The following is a 21,775-nucleotide window of genomic DNA, read 5'->3' as shown; positions in this document are numbered from 1 at the left end:
CCTTTTTATTATGGAATAATTATCGAACATTAAGCATACTGATAGAACAGAATCTAAGTATTATAGGTAATATATCACATCAGCTCTAAGCTTTAAGTTTTTTTTTTTAATGTATATTTCTCATTTCATCATACCATTTCCACAATTTTTCCCCTCCAATATTATTTGCCTTAATTTATTTTCTTTCAATAGAGGGTAATATAATCCCCAACTTTTTAATATTAAAATACATTCAATATCTAAAAAGATATTCCCTAAGATATGATATTGAAAGAGTAATCGAGTCTCAATAAGTGGTTGTAATTATTAAGCTTTCAAAGCTTTTATGAAAATAAAAGAAAAGATTGAGATTTTTTTTTTTAAAAAAATTATTTCTATGTTTAGATGATAAATTCACTTTTGCTAGTGAAAATTAGTTCCTATTTTAACGTATTTATTCTTTTAAAAATTATTATTTTTTATTTTCAATAGTTCTTTTCAATAGTTCTCTCTCTTTGAGACATTCTCAAGAAGCTCATTAAGAAAACTTGAATTTTCTCCTTAGAAAAAATAAAACTAAAACAATTCTTAATCCTTTTCTTATGAGACCACATTGCATTTATGGTATTCCTATAATATCACATTGTCACATTACATTTATTGCATTTATTGTCTTCCATTAATTACGATAAGAATGTATTTGTAGTGCACTGAAGGATTCATTTATACCTTTAATTTGTTTTTGGACCACTAAAAAGTTAATAAAATATTTTAAAATAAAATTAATTTGAAGCAGTAAACATATTAATTAGGAGGGAGAAAATTATCATACCGTAACCACCCAATCGAACCAGTCTGAATCATCCACAGCTTCTTCCAATTGAAACTTCACGAGCAATCCTTGCTACCTCAAATTCTCTAAATAAATCACGAGGATCCACGTGTATGCAACGAAATAATAATCGACAGGTCAAGTATGACAGAAGCAAATCCATAAGACAAACCAGAAATATATCTTACCGATAGCGTAATTGACTGAAGAATGAAGTGTTACTGGACATTCTGCTTCATCAATTTCCTATGTGCATATCGTTAACATTTCCTCTTACAAGATATCAAAAAATCAATCAGAAAAGAACCTATTTTAATTGCATCTCTAAGCTTAGTGGATAGGATTGCCTCGACTAAGCTCTTTCTAAATCCGCCCATGGGTATATGATTCAGCATTGCATTCAATTCAAGTCTGTCCAAGAAAACAATGCTACAATTGGTCAAGCAATCGACTTAGCTACGACGTGAGGATTCATGAGTCAGTAAACAACCTTTCTGTGACGTCTATGTGCTAGTCATCAGCATCATCCTTGCTAGTTTGCAATGAAGCACCTCTAACTCTCGACCTGAAGAAGCAATATATCATGAAGATATCATAACAGAAAGAATCATAAAGAAAGGAAAACCTTACCTGTGAGGCACAGGAGCACCCCGTGGAACACCTCGGTGATTAGTTTTGATATCTTCAGGGCCTCTGATAGCAGTAATCTCTGCAGCAAAACTCACATCAGCTAAAAGTTGCTTAAAAGAGAGTATGAACTGTGTTCTTATAGCCATTAGACCGCCTACAAAATATTTGTGATCCTACATTTATCTTGTACCAAAGAAGGAAAAAAAATTAGATTCCTCCAGTGTGCTCGAGTAATTTAGGACTCTCAAGAATAATAATCAAGGAAACAAATGCAGTATACAATGGTGTATTACCCAACGGTTGTTGCAATCCAGAATTTGATGTTGTTTCAGGGTTGATGGTTTCAGAATTGGGTAGAACATCGGATGACTTCAGCTTAGGTGCCTTCCGTTTGCTCAGAAATGAAAGGGATTCAAGCTGTTTTTGCAGATTATTGCTCCTTTCCTGATTAACATAGAAAAACATGGCTATTATAGAATGAACAGTTTTAATTTCCTAAAACAATAAACAACACTTTGATTGTGTTTTAAATTTTTATACTTTCAAGTTGTAAAATTGAAAGAGCAAGACAAGCCCGATTTACACTTGAAATGTGAAACTTCAAACATTTAGAATCAAAACATATACACATGTAACAGCCAGCTAATACACGTCCAAAAATGAACGTCAACATGATTTGCATGAGCTAACACATGCTACAATAATGAATTGAAAAATAGCATTCTGACCAATCCCTTATCAGATTTATCAGTGGAACTAAATAGTCCAAAGTATAATGGTATAGTATATATATATATATATATATATATATATATAGAGAGAGAGAGAGAGAGAGAGAGATGCTACGCTGCGCGACGAGGAATCCGCAATCCGTGCGCGACACCCGCGACCCACCGCAGTTGTCGCCGCGCCGTTCGGCCACCGCCTCTGGCGCAATCGACGCGCCGCTCGCTGGCACTCCGTCAGGCAACGGATTCCGACCGAATAGTGGTCGGAATCCGACGGAATTCGGCCGGAAACATGGTCGACAGTGGCAACGCCGTTTCCGGCCGTGATTTGGCCGGAATCCGGCCACAATTTGGCCGGAATCTGGCTGTGATTTGGTCGGAAACGGCGCGGCCACTGTCGATGGCGATCAGGCCGAAATCCGGCCCAATCGCCGTCGACAGTGGGCGCACAGTGGGGGCGGCTGTTTCCAGCCAAATTCGTCGGATTCCGGCCACTATCCGGCCGGAATCCGGCGCCGGCCGAAGCGCCGACGAGTGGCGCATCGACGAGTGGCGCATCGATCGCAGCGGCCAGCGGCGATCAGATGACGCAGCGAGGGTGGCGGCAGCAGCAGTGGGTCAAGGAGTTGCGCACGGGTCGCGCACGGGGTTGTCGTGCAACATAGCAATATATATATATATATATAAAATCAAGCCAAGCAAACTAGTGAATCCGGTAGCATCCATTAGACTAGTTGGTTCAGTCTAAATGATAAACAGGGTGCTAGGGTTGGACATAGAAGTTGGGTTGGTTGGGCCTGACAAATTGATCTAATAGACGAATAGCATTAGTTTGGTAATATATACAGAGAGACTGACCAACTAACCAGATGGTCACTACCAACTCCACAAATTTGCTTGGTTCGATTAGTGGGTCTATCCTTCCTAGCCACCAAAAGGTGAAAATTAGATTGAGTCGCCCATGACCTATCCCAACCTGACCTAGTTTAAGTTGTGTCCGACATGACCCGTGAAGGAACTGATTATGCTCGGCATGGACCATGAAGAAATGGATTGTGTTGTGTCAATCCTAGCTTAGTTCACGAGTCGAGCTGGGCAAGGGAGGTTCGTCCCACGAGAAGCTATGCCGAACATAACATGGACCTAGGCTGAGCAAAACTCGTGTGTTGAGTCCAACCTAAAAATTAAAAACAAAACTAATTTTGATTTTTTTATATTTATCTAATTTTTTCCTTTTTTGATTTTTAATATTTTTTATTTTTTATCATGTCATTTTTTAAAATAAGCTCGGTGATCTTGGGACCAAGCCACTCAAGGCCTAGTCAAAGAGCCAGACTCATGTCAGGCACCCCTTACTAATGTCAGGTTGTGTGCAACACATTTTGTGATAAATCATATTGTTGTGCTTGACATGACATGTACCCAACACTCCCGTTTAATGCAATTGGTCAACTCCACCCCACCAACACACTATGTTGACCTAACACATTTGGCCTGCCTAATCGACCTGGCTTGATTGACCAACTCTCTTGGCCCATTCGGCCTATTTAGTCCTATCTAACACGTCTAACTTAACTTCCTTCGGCTCGACTTGACTAGCAAATTCTTCTAGCTTGAATTAGTCAGCCCAACCAATCTCTCTAACCTACCCTACTAGTTTGATCCATCCATCCAATCTAAATAATCTCTTTGGATTGCTCGACCCAACCAACCCATTTTACACATCCGACTCAATCAATCCAATCGAGCAAACCAAATGTATGGAAGAGACAAGGATGAAATAGAACAAGGAATAGTTAAACCAAATGTATAGAAGAGATAAGGATGAAATAGAACAAGGAATAGTTATTTCTTATGAATTTGAAAAAAACCTCCCACATTGAGATTGCTTGTTAATGGTTAAAACTATTACATGCAAATATATATTTAAAGTCATTTTTGCAACCAAATATATAGGGTTATTTATTCCATGAAAATTCATAGGAGGAGATAGAATAGCTATTCCTATAAATCAAACATACCATAAGAGTCGTTTTAAGATCAGTCAACTTCATATTTTGTATTGATATGATACATGAACTTCCGAATATATTATATCTAACCAACTTGAGGTTAGAAAAGCTAATTAGCAGACATGTACTAGAATATCATTTTTTCCCAATATTCCAAAAAGTTTAATTGGAAGTAATTCAATGCCTCTTCTTTTCAGCTCCAGGATGAAATCCAAGGAGTACAACCGAAACATTTATTATTACATTATATTTTTCAGTAGGAAATCATAGAAAAATTATTTTACGACCAAGTCAATTAAGTTTAATGGTTACTGTCAAGTAGAAAGGGCTATACTTTAAAATGTTTTTTAATTTTGTTTATAAAAATTGAAATGTAAAAACTGACTTGAAACAAATCCAGAGGTTGGACTTTGGACTGTATTTAGGTATTCACCCACTGAAACAATAGCAAAAGCTTTTCTAATCAAATGGTCATGTAGTGGAGTCATGCTTATCAACAGTCTGGCAACTCTTTGGTGTCAACTGAACTATGCATTAAAAAAACAAATAATTGAAGAGCAACAATAGAATGCTAAGGAAAATCAGGTTTAGCCTCAAGAGCAACATGGGCTTATAGAATGCTATTAGGAGGCAAGCTCAACCGTGGCATTTGGATTTCAGACCAACCTATGGCAGGAACATAGCAACAGAGTAAAGTAAAACAATCAAAGAATATATCCTCCACGGTGTTGCCACTCCTGCAGCCTCATCACCCTTGTCAAAGAGTGCAAGAGACGGTGATTATATCCTCTTAAATTACATTTCACAAATGCCTATGTTGTTAGCCAACATGGATAAGTATCCAATGTCAAGACTCACCAAATATGGCAAAGTGGGTATACATGCTACACTAGGATGGAAATGTATATAAGATATGGAATCTTAATCCCCCTTGGTAAAACAGATAAAAACATTAATAGGAAAAACTTTGAAGCATACAACAAAGGACCTCATGGAGCCCAAGATGAAGATCTTTAGTATGGAACAAAGAAAAAAATATCATGCACCCCATAGATTCAACAAATTGGCAAATAACAAGGTAAAAAGATAATACTAATCAAAATATACCAGAAAATAATGGTGTTAGTTTGAAGATTGATAAAAAAAAGTATTAACTCCTCACCAAATACTAGAGATCTCTAATCCTACAACCTAAGAACATAGGCAAGTCCATGAACCTGTAGATTATTCAGTCGGTAGCAACTCTATAACTGAAAGTAGTGGAGTGCTGAACTGCTTATAAAGGAATTCTACACACATTAGTCAAAAATAAAATAAAATCTCTGCAAGTAAACAAATTCTAACAGGTGGCCTACCCTCTCAGAAGCTAGGGATCCCATTAACCATGAAATGTGTTCTTGCTCTAGAATAGAAAAGAGAGTATCAGAAGATTATTATGGAATAAAAAAACAAATGCACAGAGTGAAATTAAGCAGAATCTCTGCACTTTCAATGGATGTTCGTATATAACATCAAATCAATGAAATAAAAAAAAATCTGCTCTAAACAAATCCACTTAGTATAATACTTCCAATTTCCGCAACAAAGATCATTTAAAATATTTACAATATGCAACTGGCATTGACATACCACTTCTGAATGGGAAAGAAATCCAAGGAAACTTAACAAAATTTGATCTAAACAGCGATATAGCCATTGCATAAAGTTCAAAGCAGAATATGATCCATATAGCCGTTCTTAAATGATTGAGATGCATTGTTGTTCTTGTCATTGTTGTATTTACTTGGGCTTGTTAACTGCAATTAGCTTGGCCAATGCAAGCCAGTTTGTTAGCAACACAAAGGAGACTAACCCAAACAATATAGATATTGAGTTTCTAGTGCAGGAGGTGGCAGAGGAGCCTAAGAAGTTGTGATTCTCTTAACATTTACTACACTAATAACCATATCACCAAATACTCGTAGATCTACAACTGTCCAAATTTTGATTTTTTGGTCTATGCTTACACAAAGATGGTCTCTTGTATCAGATCAAGATCTACTTAGAGCAACTGATGATGGGTAGATTATTGAAGATGAGATCTGCAACCTAGCATCCAACACATTCCTACAAATTCAAGCAAAAATAAATAAATCTGGAATTCACTCTGTATAATCCCCTGACGATTTCTATACAACCTGTACCTATATATTAAACGCATTGATCATCAGAATCATCTTTCAGTTCAATATTGTGGAGGGGAATGCATCAAAGGATAGTTGTTAATTGTACTGATTGGGTAATATATTTCCTGTTTGCTAATTACCAGCTACAAAGTTTGGGTAAGATATCGCAATGCTATACAAAATGGCTTATCTGTGGAATTTTACAAAATTATTTTTATCAAGGAATCACAGAATCTACCAATCTTATGAGTTAACATGATGCCTTTAGTGCTCTAAGTGTATAGTGAGTTCTCAAATGGTACATGTGCTTTGAATAAATGGCTACCTCTTTGATAGAACTTGTCCTATTCTCTTTGGTGATCATGCTTATATCGTCATCAATACTCAGCATCAATCTATCGGACTGCCATGAGATTTAAACAAACACATTGCATATATATAGGGGTGGTAATTCATGGCTTGTCAAGTTAATTGTGTCATAAACGGGTAATGTCATTTGGATCATAAAAAATTATATAAGTTAATACAAAATGATTATATATGTAATAGAAAATAAGTTCATAAAGTGTAAGATTAACTAACCTCTCAAAAGAATTTGAGTTATATAGCATAAAAGTTATTAATATTTTTTAAATGAATTATTTTATAAATGGGACAATTTGTATCCGCCCATTTATGTGTTCAGATTGTCGCATGTCACTTCCATATTTTATATCTATTAATCATGTTCAAGGTCAGGTTGGATTGTGTTACAGGGTCGTATTTGAGATTGCCATCTTGAGTTATATCAACAAGAATCACACTCAAAAAGAAACTTTTGTGAGCTTACTTCTTCACACATTTCAATTCATCAGTGTCTGATACCTAAATTAAATAGTTCACTAAAAATTAGTTGTTTCTTTGATAATTTCTTCTAGAATTCAAACAAATTTTCACTTACCTATTCATGTGTGTGAGCAAGTTTCTAATAAAATCTCACACCTTGAAAAGCCACTGCAAAATGCCATGTTATGCAAGTAGTGCAGATGAACACCAGTGCAAGGGGAAAAAACAAATCCAGTCTGCATTCTGCTAAGTGTGCTAACAAAGAATATTCAAAAGAGGAAATTCTTAGATGACGAAACAGGTGGAAGTTTACATTATTAGTAAAGTCAACCTCAAAGACTACAACCATTACAAAAATAGCATCAGAACTAAAGAATAAAGGATGAACTTCCAAACAAGAAAATATACAAAAATTAAGTGACCAAAACACTAAAATATTAAAAATAAAGCAGATTATATAGAAGACAAAAAAACACGTAAAATTTGTTAACAAAGAAAAGAATCACACTATTAGTTTAATAATGGATAAATTAATATCTTTGTAGAAGAATATGCAAGTTAAAAAAGTTACGAAAGAACTATATGATAGGAAAGTTTATGCTGAAATTGTTGAAAGAGAATACACCTTTTAGGGCATCACTCTGTTTTTTCTTGAATGCATTGAAAAGTGATAGAGACAATTTTGCTATTGCATCGATAGCTTGATCATTTGAGATTTTGCTGAGAGATAAAGATATGCGAGGCAATCCTTTTGACTTGAAAGCTATCATGTTTGCACGATCGGTCCCTGAATCATCATAAGTTTGTTAATGACATGCACTGCAGTCTAAAAGGCATCATCTTGCAAGAAAGGATTTACTAAGGTCTAGAATAAAAAAGATGAAATATTGTTCACTATTATTATGCCTTTTGAGAAAGAAAGATGAAAAAAATGAAATCAAAGTATTCTAAGTTTGCTTGACCCAACAATAGCTTAGCGGCTAAATCTTCATGTTATGCTTCCAAGCAAGGTACTACACTAAGGAATTTTTATTGTCAGGATATGATACGTTTTGCCATTAGAAGACATTACTGCCATTGTTGAAATAATGACCACCAACATAGTATGATGCAAATGGATGATTCATGTGCTATGCAATAAACAAGTTGAACTGCTGAAGATCTAACTTTTGGTTACCACTTCATACTGTGAGGATAGAACAGAAATTTCTCCTCTGCTCCTATTCCTGATGGTATCCCCATTATTAGAAATTAGCACAACATTGATTAAAGTGCCTAGAGGGGGGAAAGATACTCATGTGAACTTTGCATATATAGAATAAATGGAATTTTCTACAATCTTATTTCAGATGCATTTGCTGTCTTAGCCTTCACTTCAAATTCAAGTATTCAGAGACATATTGTCATAACACAGACATCCAGCTGAAATTGCTAGGTGCACTATTGGCCGAAATCACTCTTGTTTTCCTATATTTTAATGTTGATTCACCATATCACTGTCTAGAACAATTTAAAAGACATATTTACTTGAAAACTAAAATAGGAAAAAAATCAACTTCAACACATGTGTTAGTCCCAACTATTTAGGGTGCCATGCATGGATTTTATCCCTTTATCCCTCCCTTAGACTATATGCGAAGTTATATTACTAACAATATATAGATCTCCATAAGTTTTCTTTGGTTTCTCTAATCCTCACACCTTCAACAATCCATCATCTTGGTTAACTATAAATTCTATTTGTCATTTTTGAATATGTTCAAAAGTCTTTAACCTATTCAATTTATCATCGATTAGAACTAACATAATTGTCTTGAATAATAATATTTTTAAATTTTCTTTTATAGTAATCTCACATATACAAATGCACCATTCTCATCTATAGTAAATTGAACAAAAATTTTATATTTACATATTTATGTTTTTTGGCACAGTTAGAACTATAGATATCAAGTTAAATAGATATCAAAACTAAATATATGAAATATAGTTTTGGTAATAAGACAAGAATCAAGAAAAATTAAGATGAGAGGCCACAAAATTCTTGTAAATAACAGCTATAGATATAGTGAATTTATTATTCAGCAACAAGAACATATTGATGGATGAAGATATCGTATAATAGGATAAAAAATGGACAGAAATTTTAAGGAACTTTTTAGGCTTCTGCAATTATCATGTGCACTAAAAGAAATTTTTTATAAAACTATGATACTTCTATCATACTTTATATATTAGTCATGGACAATTAGGAAATACCATGTGCAAATAATAATATAATTATTATTATAATATAGCAGCGATGAGAATATCAAGATGGATGCATAAGGTAACTAGAGGGGAAGAATGCTAACATCTAATAGATATTAGGTGTAGCTTGATTAAATGATAAAATGAAAAAAAAATGGCATGGGGCAACCATGTTCAAAGGTGACAAATAGATTATATAGTTAGAAGAGTTGAATTGTAGAATGAATGGTGTAAAGGGTAAAGGGAGACCATATAAAAAACTAGTTAACACAATAAAAAAATTAAATAATTTGAATATTACTAGTGATACAACATGAACATCTTGTATAGAATTTAATGGAGAGAAAAGATCCTCAAATAGTTAGAACAAATAAGACTTGGAGATAGGTTTATGGTGTCCAAGTGAGAAGTCAACATATCTCCATTTATAGTGTCTATTCCCAAGGTTGAAAATTCGGAGTTTCGACCATAGCAAGATGATTTTGGCATTGTGTAAGAGTGCCAACACATGGGGCTGATGGCAAATCAAAGGCAGAGAGAAGAAGAAGCAACTACATTCCTAAAGGAGCTATTTTCTAGCTTCTTCCTCAATCGACAAAAGTTATTCAAAATTTCGACACTTCCAAAATTGTTCATGTGAGCTTCACAAAGTTGTTTACAAGATTATGAAAATACTAAAGTTGTATCATTAGTTGTGCAATCCTTGTGGAGCTATTTGGCGAGTTGTTGCAGTCCTTGCGAAGCTATACCATGTCATTGCAAAGCTTGAAGAAGCTCCTTCATCGGCAGAAGTGTTAAAATTTGTAAAGCTATTTAAAGGTGTCATAGAGGAGAAATAGCTTTGAGTCCTCTCGCTTGCAAAGATTCATATAAGTTTTATATTTATAACTTATTAAACTAGCAAGTAGATAATCAATTAAATTAGAATTTTAGAAAAAAGTTATACATAAATAATGAAGATAACTTGAATTTGTCTTGACACATGCTGAAGCGGGCCAAGTGTCAGCAGTACAATACCCATTAGCATGATCGGCATGGGCAACAAAAGAGATTGCTAGTGTTGATCATTATTGATTTTTAATTATTTACACATTCAACTGTGTCACCCATAACACAAAACTTGAAACCAATTTATTCGTCGATATATGTAAAATTAACCCTAGAAGAACATCTACTATAACAAGTATTGTTTTTTTTTTTTGTTTGTTTGGAGATAAACAAGCTTAAAATATGAAGGGATATTGAAGCTATTAAAAAATATCAGGTTGACATCTATAATCCAAGTATTTTAGATGGGAAGAACATATTTTTCAAATTTATAGCTATGGTAAAGAGATACAAATAACAAATGTTGCACATTAAGTGGTAGCAATGTAATTGACTTTTGTAAAAGGCAATTGAAATATAACAAGGGGCACAAATTTATGCTTAGCTCTCAAATGATACTTTCTACAGATTTACAATAGATTTATGTAGCGAAATATCACACCAAAATGTGGAATTTATACACAACAATAATTGTGAGAGGTAGAAAAATTCACCAGAGTCTCTGTTATGTGAAGAATCCAAAATAAGCTTTACATTTCCGCAAGACAAAGAAGAATTGAGGTAATCAATAAATTCAGACCATGAGCCACCAATCCCAATGCAGTCTCTCTGGCAAATAAGAATATATGAGCTTTACTAAAAACAACCATGAACATAGTGCAAAAGAACTCAAAGGAAAAAAAAACAAAGGCTACATGCTTATCTTGTTGGACAAAACATGTGATCAAAAAGGATTTTCATAAAACAGAATAACCCTATACCGCTCCTAAACATGTGCCAACTAGTTAATTTAACCAAATAAATAAGGCGTTCTAACTTTAAAAGGATAAATCGAGAAAATTTATGTTTTCTTTGATCTAGAAGACTCATGTAATGAACCATGTGATCCTTCAATAAAAATAAGAGCCCACTGATCAACGGACAGCTAGAGACTTTTCAGAGATGCATCCATGACAAACATTAGTTGCAGATTAGAAGCTACAGTCACACGGAGACAGATGCATATACAAATAGCACATCGGATTAAACAGTAACAATTTACCTGTTAAAATTGGATGTGCAATAAGAACTGAAGAACATATAAAACTATTCGTGAGAGCTCGAATAGTGTACACAGTAGATAAAACAGAACTCAACCAAGATGCGATTCTTACGAGGTCCTCGAGGTCGTGTACAGTGAACAAGCGGGCGAAGGTGTGGGAGTGGAAGTCGGTGGCGACGACCTCGAGGCATGAGGGATCGAGGGAGTGAGCGTAGAAGAGGAAAGGGCGGTCCGCAGCGGCAGCCGAAGCAGACGTCTCCGCATCGCGCTCCGGCGTGGCTTCCCCGAAGACTGCATCGAAATCTTCTAATCCTTTCTTCGACGCCATTAGATCGAAGCAGCAGAGGGCGGAAGACTTGGAAGGGCAGCACCGACTCCGATCACCAAAACGCAGGCAACTTTTTTCTGCTTAGGAATTTAGAGAGAATTTCATTGCGTTTACACTTTTCATTTCGCTCCTCAATTTTTGGTCGTTATATTTACCACCCCAGGTTTTACAGTAATTTAAAATTTGAATATAAAGATTTTATTTTTTTATTTATTTAATAATTAAGGTAAATTCTATAAGAATCAACCAATAATGTACAATTAAGTATTCAGCTATCGAAACAAATATATCAGCTCATCCTTATAATATATCTCGAACCTCTAATCTCCCTCTTGAAGACTTGTAACTTCTATCTCATAGTATTCATCTCATGTCGAATCCCTAGCCAAGGATGCACGTCCCGAAGACATAACTGAATTGGTTACGACAGAATAGAATTGTTGAAGTGGATAAGGATCGAATCTCGACAATGACCTCCTCTATTGCGACCAACTACAATTTCTCCAAAGGGTCCCTGGGGCAATGGTGCAACGGTAGGACATCCGGGTTGTAACTCAGGGACCCGCGGTTCGATCCCCAGCTACGGCGTATTTGCAGGAATTTTCCTCCAAATGGGGAATGCAATCAAAGGATGCTGGGCATTTGGATTGGCCACCGTATGCGCTTCCCGATTTACCCTGGTGGTCGGTGGAAAACTTCCGTGGGACCGGACCGGCCACCCTCAGAGATGTGACTACTGGGATTATCATTTTGTCCCCGGGGCAATGGTGCAACGGTAGGACATCCGGGTTGTAACTCAGGGACTCGCGGTTCGATCCCCAGCTACGGCGTATTTGCAGGAATTTTCCTCCAAATAGGGAACGCAATCAAAGGATGCTGCGCATCTGGATTGGCCGCCGTATGCGCTTCCCGATTTACCTTGGTGGTCGGTGGGAAACTTCCGTGGGACCGGACCGACCACCCCCAGAGATGTGGCTACTGGGGTTATCATTTTTTTCTATTTACCTCCTCACAAATGGTCGTGAGCCCGACTGTATGGAGCCGCTAGAGCGACAGATTCCACCTCATCACGGACGCACTAAAATTGACAAGATCAATTAAAGAAGAGATGGACTTGTGTTTCATCCTTCCCTTAGCATAAGAGGTAAGTTTTACGTGACATATAGGGAAGTATATTCTTAGTTCGTAGGTGCTCATATGTTAATAGTCATAACACTCTTGCAAAAAGTAAAATATGTCACCCAGCGGTTTCACGAGGAGCGACAGATTCCACCTCATCAAGGACGCACTAAAATTGACAAGATCAATTAAAGAAGAGATGGTCTTGTGTTTCATCCTTCCCTTAGCATAAGAGGTAAGTTTTACGTGACATATAGGGAAGCCTATTCTTAGTTCGTAGGTGCTCATATGTTAACACTCTTGCAATAGTCATAACACTCTTGCAAAAAGTAAAATCCGTCACCCAGCGGTTTCACGATCATCTGTGAGGAGGTAAATCGAGAAACTGTAATTGACCACGATAGAGGAGGGCATGATCTCAACTTCGTCGAGATTCAAATCCTTGTCCATTTCTACAATTCTACTCCATCGTAACCAACTCAGTGAATCCTAGAACAACTTACTGTTGAACTAGATTAGATTTACTTTGCTCAATGATAGATCAATTCGAATTAAATTTTAAATTCTAAATTCTAAATCTAAACTCCGAATCCTACAACCCTAAGCTCACTGTCTTTACAGCTCTAAAGCGAGCATGCGCTCTGCCAGACACTGCCGCTTCTCAATTGCCACCTCAGTCGAACTGTGGAAGCAGGCGCCAAGACAGAGATCTGAGCGAGAGAACAAATGTGGATGTCGGCCCCCGATCAGATGTTGGATTTGTCATTTTCTCTCCCAATTTCCATATCTTCGTTCGGTTTGAGTTTTTGATTCCTCCTCAATCATTTCACTCGTTCGTCCAAAAGTTCGACGAGCGACGACGGAGTATGCAAGAGCTCCCGCCGCCGCCGCCGCCGCCGCGACGCTTCAACGACGACGAGGGCGAGCGGGCTGCAGCCCTGGCGGCGGCGAGGTTGAAGGCGGAGATAGCGGGCCACCCGCTGTTCGAGCAGCTGTTCTTGGCCCACGTCGCGTGCTTGCGGGTCGCCACGCCGGTGGACCAGATGCCGACGCTCGACGCTCAGCTCGCCCGCTCCAACGAGGTCCTCTCCAACTACTCTGGCGTCTCCACCGCCATGGACTACGCCTCGTACGGAGCTCGGGAACTCCATCAGTTCATGGTTAGCTCAAATCTGAATTTATCGTTGGTGGTTTTATTATTGCTTACTTCAGTCGTTTGCATTGGATTGATAAAAAATTGGTGCGTCGTACGACCTCAAAACAGATAAATAATAAAAAAAATAATAAATCCGTCAACTCAATCCCTAAGGTGACCCATCTGATCCCATGAAAATTTCCCATCAACCATCAGGATAAATCGGGAAGCGTATACGGCGACAAAAGAAGTTATTCCATTCGAATCCCATTCAACATTATTTGGGCAAATTAATTTTTCTTTTATTTTTTTATTTCTTTTATAGTAAGAAATAGAGATTGACGCAGAAGAACTCTGTTTTGAAATCAATTTGGTGAACAGATTGGACATAACTCCAGTATGATCATTGGGCAACAATGACTATATATATCGTTAATCGAGTAATCATTGTACTCATGAGGCATGATTGAATTGATTATAATTGAATAAATTTATTGTAGTGGACAAAAATCGAATCTTGACGAAATCAAAATAATATCCTCTCTGAAGTCAACTGCAACTTCTAGATTTACCTCCGCACAGATGATCATACTGACTTGTGAGATCGTGGTGGCTAAAATGGATAAGAATTGAATCCAATTCCCCTGAATTGTTTCTCGATTTACTTCCTCACAAATTACATTAAACTGACTATATTTAAGTGGTTCCACCTTCAAGCTTATGCAAAAGTTCGAGTTGAGCCAATTGATAAAACATGACTTCACAATCATCAAGTTCTAGGTAGCTAATCCACAACCTAAGTAATCACAAGATGTTGCATGCCCAAAAACAAAACAAAACAAAAACTCAAATATTCATTCAAATCACAATTTCTAATTTGGTTGACCAAGCTCCTCTCCAAGTAGATTGGACATAACTCCATCGTATATTGTAAAAAACTATTTTCACACCTCCAATCACTATAAAATCACACAATACTAACTTTATTATTGCACCAACACCTCTTTCTAAACTTCATGCACATGCAAAACTTCATCACTGTGAGTCGACCATATTTTAAAAACGGATGAACAATTTCATGGTTTTAAACAATAATGTTTTCAAAAGAAAAAAAATAGTTACTTCAATGTTTGACAGTCAATTATAAAAATATGTCAATGCTTTCAAATATCATTATTTATATTGATTCCTTCTCTTTCTTTCAAACTAGACACAATATCTATTGCTGCTGCTTTCCTTCAAGGAGCAGCTACAGCAGCACGTTCGTGTCCATGCAATGGATGCAGTAATGGCGTGTTGGGAACTCGAGCAGAATCTACAGGTCTTGACAGGTGATCACATTGCCCTTTGTCTCAATTTCTCCTCGGCATATTAGATGTTTTCACAATTCCTTTAGGTGCCTCGCCTGGCGAAGGCACTGGAGCAACCATGTCAGGCGACGAGGAAGAACAAACAGATGGTGACATCAATGCGTTTGACGAAAGCTCAGATGGATTGGACGACATGGGTTTCGGCCTTCCGAGCGAAAGAGAGCGTTCGCTCATGGAGAACGTCAGGAAGGAGCTGAAGCAAGAACTAAAGCAAGTATGCATGCAAAACCTATAACCATGAAAGTGTTAAGGAATTGGTAGTTTGATTGATTCACTAGAGTATCAAATTCTTGATTTCAGGGCTACAAAGAGAAGCTTACCGACATAAGAGAAGAGATTCTTCGCAAACGAAGGGCAGGAAAGCTCCCAGGGGGCACTACCTGTCTTCTCAAAGCATGGTGGCGTTCCCACTCCAAATGGCCTTACCCAACAGTATGTATTCATCACCTGTTCTACTCAAATGAACTGTTTATCTTGATCATGTTTGGTTCGGTTTGGATGCCGCAGGAGGAGGACAAGGTTAGATTGGTGCAACAGACTGGGTTGGAACTGAAGCAGATCAATAACTGGTTCATCAACCAAAGGAAAAGGAATTGGCAGAACAACACATCCTCCTCTGCTTCTCTTAAGAACAAATGCAGAAGGTACACAAAGGATACCTGATTGAGAGTGTTGCGTGCATAAATTTGAGTTTTTCAACCGCTAGATGATGTCGATTGGTTTAGTTTGATGAGTAATGAGGAAAGAGTATAAGTAAAGCAGTGCACTGATACTGTTCATTCAGTGATTCACTGGAGGAACTAGAAGTGAACTAAGACTCAAAAATGCATGGAACTCACAAGTCGTACAAGTTTCTATTTGAGCAATAGTTTGATTATGAATTTGCAACATATTCAGATTGAGTTATTTCTACTTGCAACCTGTGCTATTGGAAATATAAATTTAAATACTTTAATTTTTTTAGATATGAATATAAATAGGTAAAATACACACTCCTCATATTTAGAGCACACTCTTGATTTTTATAGTACAATCCTCTGATCTAGAATTTAGGAAATTAAAGTTTTAGTTTATCTAAATGATTGGTTGTGTCAAGAGCAATGGCAACAATAATCACAAATTGAATCAGTACAATTCATGGATGCATCCCCTACTTTAATGCCTAATTGGTTAACAAATTGGATGCAAATTTGAATCTTAATCCTCAGTTTGGAAGCCTTTTGTGATATTGTGGTCAACAGCATTGGAGAAGAAGAATAAGGTGGGGATCAGAAAGAGGAAGAAGTCATGGCGATTACTGCAAACTCTGTTTACTCTTGTCATCCCCTACTTTAATGCCTAATTGGTTAACAAATTGGATGCAAATTTGAATCTTAACCTTCAGTTTGGAAGCCTTTTGTGATATTGTGGTCAACAACATTGGAGAAGAAGAATAAGGTGGGGACCAGAAAGAGGAAGAAGTCATGGCGATTACTGCAAACTCTGTTTACTCTTGTCATCCCCTACTTTAATGCCTAATTGGTTAACAAATTGGATGCAAATTTGAATCTTAATCCTCAGTTTGTAAGCCTTTTGTGATATTGTGGTCAACAACATTGGAGAAGATGAATAAGGTGGGGACCAGAAAGAGGAAGAAGTCATGGCAATCACTGCAAACTCTGTTTACTCTTGTCATCCCATACCCATCCCTTTTGTTCACATGTTGCAGCACAAGAACTCAAACTGTGCCCCTTACTCTCCGTTATCGTTAACAGAATATTGGGCATTTCAACAAGAGATTTTATACTTCAGGAGGGATGAGGGTATAAAATAGCAACATTGTAACTATGAGGGCACCTCAAAAAGGTAAGGAAAAAATGAAAGGCAAATAGATTTTTCTGATTAAATGATGGCAATATTCAGAACAGACCTAGTTTATAGAAGTTCAGCCTTGCATGAAAATATTTGATCCATGTCTCTTCTTACCAAGTATGTCAAAATATGCTCTTCTTTCCATTGAACTGTTCAAATTGTGCTAAAACAAACTTAAACGATGTCTATCTACTTAAGCATATCAAATTATGATTATATAAGAGAGGACAAAGTATAAAGAAAATGAAATATAATTCTAGTGGCCTCACCTTGATTGGATGCTTCCAAGATAGCCTCCCTTCTGCCACTTTGCTTTTCACTTCGTTTTCTCTTACTCCGGCAATCTTAAAAACACTTCATCATCAATCACATATACAATGAAAAAATTTAGGCTCATACTCAAGAAAAAAATGACTAGTAAGAATTACAAGAAGGGCAATCTTTCTCACCCTCAAACCTTAGAATAGTTGCTCCAATGGATCCACTCCTGAAATAGGACAAGAAAATTCATGTAGTCTTCGCATCATCTTGATCTACTTGCTTCTCCCTGAAATAAACATATCCTTATGCTACTTGGACCCTTTATGATGAGAATATGTGCACTTTTTAAGGAAAGCCACAGGCTATGCTATTGTACATCTGGAAGGTGGAAGGCAGACAATTGAATAGCTATACAGAAGAACATAATGCTGACAGAAATAACTTAATAAAGCCAAGACAAATCCTGTTTGTAAGAAGTAACCCTGGCAGCCCTTTGTACACCTTCCTCGGAAATCTGAGGGCAGCCCTCTACTATCAGAAGATCCAACTTGTGTAACCCAGTTAGCAGCTTAAATCCATCATCCGTAATGCCTAAACATTTGCAGAGTGAAAGAGTAGTTAAGCAAGGAAAGCATGCAATAAATTGCATTCCCTCATCTGTAACTTCCTGGCATTTAACAAGCTTCAATGTCTGCAAGTAGGGGGCAGTGGAAAGGGCTTCCATCCCAATGTCATTAAAGAAGCAAGCAGAGTCAAGTACTAAAACTTGGATTGGACAACTTTGAATTAATGTAAGAACACCACTCTGTGTAAAGCAAGATAAGGATGGGAACTCTCCGTCAGAAAAGGATAGTTCGAACACTTGTAGCATTGGACATCCAATACTCAGTGCTGTCAGAGACTCATCAGACAATCTCAGTGAACTGGTTTGGTAAATAGACACCAAATACTGTGAAGGGATATGAATTGAGATACTTCGTAGGTTCCTTGATTTTTGAGATAATGCAATCATATCACTGTCCTTGACCCCGATGCACATATCCAAGTTAAGCCTCATGAGTGCTTCACATCTCCATAGCAAACAAGAAATCCCTCTGCTTGGAGGCATAATGCAGTTCCCCAAGCTAAGCTCTCGCAAATTTTCACAGCTCAGATGATTTGCACATTTTTCTATCAATGAATTATCATAAACTTTTGGGTGCCTGTAATATGCATCCATCTTGAACTCGAAATGCCTTAGATTGTTCCATCCAGGACCAAGTTTCATCAGATCATCCTCACTAATACCCTTGCAATATTTTATTGAAAGATCCTGAAGCTTTCCAAACTCACCAAGATAAGAAAGCCACTCAACACTGGTCACTCTCATGCAGCGAATGAGATGAAGAGCAGAAAGATTCTTACAACCAACAACAAGTGAGAGAATGCCATTAGAACTGATTGATTGAGCAAAATTTAGCTTGAGGGATCTAAGCTTTGGGCAAGAGGATAGGTATGCAAGGCCATTATCATTAATAAATGAACAAAAACTTAAAGTGAGTTCTGTAAGCAAAGGGCAATTGGAACACAGCACAAAAAGGCCCTGGTTATCTAATTGTTTGCCCGAGTTAGACATCCAGCCAAAGTAGGTAATTTCTAGTTTCTTTATATTAGCAAAGCGCAAGCAGAGGGCAGTTAGTGCTTCTGTTGCAGGGTGTAATCCGCATCCAACCTTTAAGAAATCCCTTTGTTCTCGATCAATTTCATATAGACGCTTGCACACAAGAGAAACTGAATTTCTGTCGGCAGTTCTTTCTATTCTCTTAACAATATCGACAAGCAATTCTTTCGGAAAATCTTCCACCACCAAGCCCATGATAACACAAATAAAACCTACATAACGTTAAGCAACATGAGAAACATACCAACGAAGAGCTGAATTCAATCTAACTAACTAGTTCCATTTTGGATCAAGTTTTTCTATGTGCTAAATTCAAAGGATTAGCGGAATTAATGATCAGCAAAGTGGATCTCTAACTTAACAAAATCTCAACAAAGAAAAATCAAAATTCCCAGAATCATCATCATCATCATCATCATCAAACTGCGCCAATCACAATTACTCCTAACTCTACAAGCATGTGTACAAATCTAACAATACATAAACTACTCAAAATCACTTTTGAAGTCAACCAACTCCTTGCATAATGGACAGAAAATTGCTAGCATACCTTCTTAAAGTGTGGAACGTCCACAAAACTTGCAGTGCGTTTGTGCTACCCGGCGAAATCGATGCCCACGGTTTCAATCCGAACAGAAAACAGAGCGCGAAACTGGAGGGTCTTATCTAGGGCAGGATAGGAGCAGAAAGCGTCGCCTCGGTAACATCGAAAAGAAAGACGAGACGAGATGAGGAAGGGAAAAATCTCACGCATCCGACCAAAATATCTCGCCCTCACGTTGGTGTCTGAACTCAATACCATCCGATCAAGTCGATTCGAATCCAACGGTTTAGGTTGAAAGGAGCAAAAGATGGAATTTATCGTTCCAGCAATCCCTCACGGTTAATCATCAAAAGATAAATCAAAAAATTATAATTAACCATAATAAAAGAGGATATTATCTCAATTTCATTGATTTAGATATTCTATTCCAATATCACTGTAATTGAAGGAATAAAAGTAGGAACTAAAAAATTTAAGAACAAAAAAAAAAAGACTTATGAAGCAAATAGGAATTTTTTGTATTGGACTTCTTGTTGCTACAACTCTCACACTTCATCCATATTTATAAGGTTTTGGATGATATGAAAACAACAAGACATTAATGCATGAATTCATGAAGAAGTACAATAAATCCAAGAGGTGCTTGAGATAAATTTGAATTTGACTTCTTGTAGAAGAGAAATCAATTTATAGTTTAATTCTTGAAATTTGGTTTAATCTAATAATTTTATATTGTGATAAACGTTCTACCATTTTTGTATCAAAGGATTCAGTATTGCAGAGAAGAACAAATTAAGCATATTAATTCGTTTGCGATTTCATTCCACACAATTGATCTCGCAATTAAAAGATATTATTTCAATTTTATTAATCTTTTCTATTTTAGACATTATATTCTATCGTAATGAACTCCAAAGAGACACACACTACAAAAGAAATTAAAATTTCTGCCATATATTTCATGGAAGATAAAGATACCTCACATAAAAGTTTATGGCTCAGTGAGGCATCAGGATCATTATTACAGCAAATGCACGGATCTGCCATTCCACGCCTTATTTAGTTTCTAGATGGATTTGATCGATCATATCCCCTGCGCGTACGTCATGCTTCTGGTGGTTTGTGCTCGAGGCACTTCTTCTCGCAAACTAAGTGTTCGGCCTCGCATTTCACATGGCAGTAGTTATGCGCCTTCCCGTGAGGAAGCGGCACGCACTTCTTGGCGATGCACACCGCCAGTTGGTCGTCGCAGGAGTGCGAGCACTTGAGGAACTTGCCCTCCGGGTGGTGTGATGAGCGACCCGACCGGCCTCGCCTCCGGAGACGATAAGCGCGAGCAGGAAAGCGACGACCGCGAGCTTTTGCATCTTTGCAGCCATGGGTCGATGCCTTCTGAGGCGCTCACGGTGCTCATTTATAGTGTTGCCGAGGGGCGTCGCTGCTGTGTGGGTCGATAGCGCTCATGCGCTTTGGCAGCATCGACGGAGGGCTCATGCAAATGTCGTTCTCCTGCCACCGTGCTCGTTTGCCAGGTGCATCATCTTGCCATGATCTACGTACTTAGTTCGATCGTCGTGGATAAGTGAGCATGCATGGTTCTAGACGGAATGTATGTTCATTCGTTCATTGTTTTTCTTTATTTATGCAATGGTGAAAAACACATGATTGTAGTTAACAACACGCTTGTAAACACTTTTGAATTTGAACATATCCATGGATTGCAATGATCATTACCTTCCTTGCCTACTGAAGACATTTTCATACTTGTTCACCGCAGCAAATAGGTAATGATTAATACCAATCTTGAAGTCCTTTTCCAGCGTAAATCCGAACACGTTCATCACATTGTTTATAAATGTAATTAATATATGTTGATATACTAAATTACAGTAGATGGTATAGTAGGGTTCTAAAGATATAGATATACAAAAGCATAGTATATAACTATATAAAAATAAGATATTCAATGTAATGAACCAGTTTGTGATTTAAACTAA

The 21,775-nt window shown here is 37.2% G+C and overlaps 3 protein-coding genes across 6 annotated transcripts; 1 reads left to right on the top strand and 2 right to left on the bottom strand.

Moving 5' to 3' along the window:
- Positions 1-1,015: 1,015 nt before the first annotated feature.
- LOC141836168 (uncharacterized) lies at positions 1,016-11,885 on the bottom strand. Of its 2 annotated transcripts, XM_074723591.1 has the most exons (8): positions 11,623-11,885; positions 10,963-11,077; positions 7,797-7,958; positions 5,537-5,583; positions 1,735-1,885; positions 1,442-1,520; positions 1,302-1,376; positions 1,016-1,222 (listed from the first exon to the last, which is right to left on the bottom strand). In XM_074723591.1, the coding sequence occupies exons 1-7, from the start codon at positions 11,836-11,838 to the stop codon at positions 1,322-1,324; spliced, it is 825 nt and encodes a 274-aa protein (XP_074579692.1). In that variant the 5' UTR covers positions 11,839-11,885; the 3' UTR covers positions 1,016-1,222; positions 1,302-1,321. The 2 variants fall into 2 exon arrangements, with proteins under 2 accessions (XP_074579692.1, XP_074579691.1); XM_074723590.1 differs by having other exon boundaries at positions 1,016-1,376.
- A 1,938-nt stretch (positions 11,886-13,823) lies between these two features.
- LOC141835855 (homeobox protein knotted-1-like 13) lies at positions 13,824-16,128 on the top strand. The gene is made up of 5 exons (XM_074723244.1): positions 13,824-14,117; positions 15,303-15,423; positions 15,489-15,676; positions 15,763-15,894; positions 15,970-16,128. Exons 1-5 carry the CDS (start codon positions 13,824-13,826, stop codon positions 16,123-16,125), a joined length of 891 nt encoding a protein of 296 aa, XP_074579345.1. The 3' UTR covers positions 16,126-16,128.
- On the bottom strand, positions 15,156-19,924 carry LOC141835854 (F-box/LRR-repeat protein 14-like). Of its 3 annotated transcripts, none has more exons than XM_074723240.1 (5): positions 19,785-19,924; positions 17,763-19,446; positions 17,583-17,667; positions 15,783-16,121; positions 15,156-15,691 (listed from the first exon to the last, which is right to left on the bottom strand). In XM_074723240.1, exon 2 carries the CDS (start codon positions 19,427-19,429, stop codon positions 18,017-18,019), a length of 1,413 nt encoding a protein of 470 aa, XP_074579341.1. In that variant the 5' UTR covers positions 19,430-19,446; positions 19,785-19,924; the 3' UTR covers positions 15,156-15,691; positions 15,783-16,121; positions 17,583-17,667; positions 17,763-18,016. The 3 variants fall into 3 exon arrangements, with proteins under 3 accessions (XP_074579341.1, XP_074579344.1, XP_074579343.1); XM_074723243.1 differs by having other exon boundaries at positions 17,583-17,657; XM_074723242.1 differs by lacking the exons at positions 15,156-15,691; positions 15,783-16,121 and adding an exon at positions 16,257-17,462.
- Positions 19,925-21,775: the final 1,851 nt, after the last annotated feature.

This window comes from Curcuma longa, chromosome 10, assembly GCF_044706935.1.
Source record: "Curcuma longa cultivar G26 ecotype Majalengka, Jawa Barat chromosome 10, ITB_CL_G26_1.1, whole genome shotgun sequence".
Classification (NCBI taxonomy): Eukaryota; Viridiplantae; Streptophyta; class Magnoliopsida; order Zingiberales; family Zingiberaceae; genus Curcuma; species Curcuma longa.
The sequence above is the reverse complement of the archived record's forward strand: the minus strand, read 5'-3'. Positions and strand labels throughout refer to the sequence as shown.